The following is a 4,366-nucleotide window of genomic DNA, read 5'->3' as shown; positions in this document are numbered from 1 at the left end:
ATCTGGCCTCATTCCCTCAGGTATATACCCTATTTTTAGGGTGGGTCCCACAATTTGGATGGTAGTTACGAGTGCATGCGTATGGAGCATCAAGCTCTCGCAGAATATGGGAAAAAGCTCCCGCCACATCCTTACATGCAAAAGGCACAGATACCGAAAGAAAACGCTCGTCACCTGATAAAACCAGCGCAGCAGCTTTGTATTGAAAGAAATAAAACCCTAGAAGCAGTCGATGGAAGAAGAGAAAGGCATGATGACGGAGATGTCGATATCAACGGCTGGGGGTCCATCTAGCTCGAGGTGGAACCCGACCAAAGAGCAGATAAGCGTTCTGGAGGGGCTGTACATGCAAGGGGTTAGGACGCCGAGCGCAGAGCAGATACAGCAGATAACGAGCAGGCTTAGGGCGTATGGGCATATAGAAGGGAAGAACGTCTTCTATTGGTTCCAGAATCATAAGGCCAGGCAAAGGCAGAAGCAGAAGCAGGAAAGCTTGGTTTATATCAATCGTTTCTTGCAGAAGGCTAATCCCATCTTGCCTCCTCCTCCTCCTCCTCCTTGCACCAATGGTATTGCTCTCTCTCTCTCTCTCTCTCTCTCTCTCTCTCTCTCTCTCTCTCTCTCCAGCCCACATACACATGCATGAATACATGCAAATATAGTCTCAATGTTGTTTTTTGATAGTTTCTTGAATTGGGTTCTTGTTCTTTACTTATATTGCCATGTGTTTTTGGTAGGATTTTTCTCAACTTCTCATGTGGTTTTTGTATATCTCATCCTCCTAGAACCATCTCTCTCTCTCTCTCTCTCTCTCTCTCTCTCTCTCTCTCTCTCTCTCTCTCTCTCTCTCCACACACACACACACATGCAAATAAATTCCCAATTTTGTTGTTTTTTTTTTTTTCTTCTAATTTCTGGGTTATTTTCTTGAATTGGGTTATTGTTATTTATTGATTATTTCATGTCTTTTTGGTTAGTTCGTTCTTGTGAGTTTTTTGTATATCACATCTCTCTCTCTCTCTCTCTCTCTCTCTCTCTCTCTCTCTCTCTCTCTCTCTCTCTCTCTCTCTCAAGCACACACATATACAAACACACATGCGCGCATTTGCCCATGCAAATGTATCCCCAATTATGTTGGTTTTCTAATTTCGGTGTTATTTTCTTGAAGTGGGTTTTTGTTCTTTATTTCTTCTTTCTATGTGTTTTTGGTGGTTTGTTCTCATGGATTATTGGCCTGTGTGTGAAGGGTGCAAGGTCATGCTAGTGACATGTTTGTACTCTTTTCTAATCGTTGTTAATATTTTATCATTTTGTTGAATTTAGGACTAGTTTTTGAATTCCATTTCAGTTGGTTTTTCTTTTCTTATTCTTTTATTGGTTTTTATTGACTATTCTTCCCTTTTTCAGCTCCCCATTTTGGTTCTATGCTGAAATATTTCTTTCTTTATTCTAGTTTCCTTTTTAGTTCCATATCTTTCATTAGAACTGTTTCTGTCACCTTGCTCTTGTTTTTCCTCTTCCCTCTTTGGTTTCTCACTGTCTGCTGCTTTTCAACTCTACTTTCTCATAGCACATATTCCATGAGTTTCCTGCACTTTCTTTCCTCAACCCCTCATCCACATGCATTCCTTTTCTGCCTTTGTTAGAATAGAATTCCTGTCACAAAATCATACAAGCTCCCTCTCTCTCATCCTTGCATGTTTTTTTTTTTTTTGCTCTTCTCAAATGGGGTTGTCTTCTTTCAGTCGTTTGTAGCCCTTACTGCGTCTCAAGCCCAGCTGTTGTCTTCTACCCTCAGTATCAAAAGGTTCTACTGCCTGGAGGCATGAGGAGGAGACCAACAGAAGATAAACCAGTGGAAAAGATGAGGGAAAGCTGTGGTAATAGATATGAATTCGCGCATCCTGTTGATGATAGCATCCACAACAGCCATGAAACGTTGCAGCTATTTCCACAACACCCAACTGGCATTTTAGATGGAAGGTCTGAAAATACTTCCCCTTCCACATCCACTGATACATTCAGCAACATCTCTTCCTCTTTGGAGGCTGGCCATGAAGGTGGCCGAGACCAAGCTCTCTTCAATTTCTTTGCTGGGGAGAGCGAGTGAGGTAGAGGGCTCGGTGCTAACGTGAACCAGAGCCACAGAGAGAGAGAGAGAGAGAGAGAGAGAGAGAGAGAGAGAGAGAGAGAGACTTTGGTGTAAATGGCAATGGGTGTATGTTTTGGATGCATGAATGCAAAACAATAAAGAGAGGAGACTTTAAACATGGTGAATTATTTGATACTCTGGTTTCGTGTGACACTTGATACGCAGGCGCTAGGAAATGGTACGCGTGGCATACTCTTAACTCAATTTAAACCTATTAAAGTGTAACCTATTGTAAATCACATTGGTTGAACAACCATAAACTCTGATTCGTGGACACTTTTTCTTGAATGAGACTATTGGATTTTTTTATTTTTTTGTTTTTTCATTCTAAACCGTTCATTAAAGTGTCCACCGATCGGATGGTCAGATAACCGAATGTGCGTAGCTTTTTTATTCATAGTACATCTAAACTAGTGCACATAATTTGGACGGTTTGATCTAAATTATGTAATGCCACGTATTTAATTTTTAAGTAATTTCAAAGTACCTGACTACCATCCATTAGACTCTACCGAGTATCTGAGTTTTCCTCTTTAAACAGTACTTCGATTTTGGTCATGATTTTTGTGGACCCTAATCGTCCACATCACCTGTTTTATACAAGAGTGAAAGACATTGGATTTGTGTGGTCCACCATGCGGTCATTGTAAAATCTACGCCCACCATACCGTGCGAACATTTTTTGACCGTACCGTACATACAACTGGTAGGTGGACGCAGATTGGCTGGTAATTGCTGCGTGGTGTCAGCACTGTGGAGCCCACTGTGATGTATGTGTTTTATCCACACCATCCATCCGTTTTTTTCCATATCATTACAGAGCATGACCCCAAAATTGAAGCATGACCAAGCTCAAGTGGACTACACCAAAGAAAACAGTGGGGATTGAATGACTGCCGTTGAAAATTTCTTGAACACCACAAAAGTTTTGGATCAAGATGATATTTATATTTTCCCATATTAAATATATATTGCACACGCACACACTCACGCCGTGGTGGAATTTCATCACATAACCCTTGATCCTGGCGAGTAACACATGATTAATGGATACGATGAAAGATACTCTCAAGTCTATGGCTGGCATCTCATAACTATTGTTCCATGTGGTGTGGTCCATCTCAGTTGTGATCTACCTAATTTTTGTGTCAGGGCCTACATCGAGGATATAACCAGATGGACGGAGTGGATCTTACCTATTCAATACGGTGGGCCCTACGCACTTGGGGGTTTTACGCACTCCGTGAAAAAGGTGTTCTACCCACTCGGTAAAACAGTGTTGTAGAGTACTCCTTCCCTGGTGATTGGGTTGACTGGCTGCCGTTGACTTCATACTTCCGTCTAATTTGGAATGGTTTGACTTTGAATGTGGTTTGAGTCCATCGTGGCCGTATATGGCCTGGTGAGGTTTCTTGCATGATCGGACCCGATCAGTTGAATCATCAACAATCGGGTCTAGATTTCAGCCGGATACGGTTCATTAGCATATCGTTGGATTCGGTTTTAGTCGGGTCTAGAATGTAGACCCCACCCATTTGTCCATTGGTTAGTTTCAGGTGAGGTCTCAGTTGCATTGGCTTCATTTTGAACTTACATCGAGCGGTGGGATTGAAGATCGAAACCTCGTTTACTACAAACACAAATTCGGTGGATCCGTGACTGTGGGGCCTACTGTGATGTATTTGCTTTATATCCACGCCGTCAATCCGTTTTGTCAGATAATTCAAGGCCAGGAGACGAAAAGTGAAGTTGATGCAAATCTAAAGTGGACCACACCATAGGAAATAGTAGTGATTGATTACCCACCGTTAAAATTTTCTTAGGGGCCACAAGTCTTGGATCAAGCTGATATTTGTATTTTCTGTCCATCTAAGTATGTGTGACCTTAGATGGGATGGCAAATGAAATTATAGTGGGCCTAGGAAGTTTTAAAATATAAGTTTTCAATCACAATTCCTGCGTGGTGAGGTCCACCTGATGTTTGGATCAGCTGGATGGACCGCGGGATATAGCGTATATACATAGCAGTGACCCTCACAGTCACGAATCCACAGACCTCGGTGGTCCCCCGATCCACCGGTCCACATCCGTTTATTACTAGATTGTGTACAAATGAACGGTCAGGAAAGTTGAACCACCTACCCATTTGCACCCAAACGGTCAAGAGGATTCCAACGGCTGACATTGTGCCTCCAGCAGCACATACACGGAACT

General features: G+C 42.3%; 1 protein-coding gene across 1 annotated transcript; it reads left to right on the top strand.

Annotated features, from left to right (window-relative positions):
• Positions 1 to 200: 200 nt before the first annotated feature.
• Positions 201 to 2,406, top strand: LOC131253870 (WUSCHEL-related homeobox 2). Its single transcript, XM_058254997.1, has 2 exons — positions 201 to 569; positions 1,746 to 2,406. Exons 1-2 carry the CDS (start codon positions 233 to 235, stop codon positions 2,108 to 2,110), a joined length of 702 nt encoding a protein of 233 aa, XP_058110980.1. The 5' UTR covers positions 201 to 232; the 3' UTR covers positions 2,111 to 2,406.
• Positions 2,407 to 4,366: the final 1,960 nt, after the last annotated feature.

Source organism: Magnolia sinica, chromosome 8 (genome assembly GCF_029962835.1).
Source record: "Magnolia sinica isolate HGM2019 chromosome 8, MsV1, whole genome shotgun sequence".
NCBI lineage: Eukaryota > Viridiplantae > Streptophyta > Magnoliopsida > Magnoliales > Magnoliaceae > Magnolia > Magnolia sinica.
Note: the sequence above shows the minus strand (reverse complement) of the source record. Positions and strands in the feature narration are given on the sequence as shown.

Coding starts and splice junctions, on each gene's coding strand:
- LOC131253870 (XM_058254997.1), top strand. CDS start 233: ATGGAAGAAGAGAAAGGCATGATGACGGAGATGTCGATATCAACGGCT. Junction 570..1,745: donor TCCTCCTCCTTGCACCAATG/GTATTGCTCTCT, acceptor GTCTTCTTTCAG/TCGTTTGTAGCCCTTACTGC.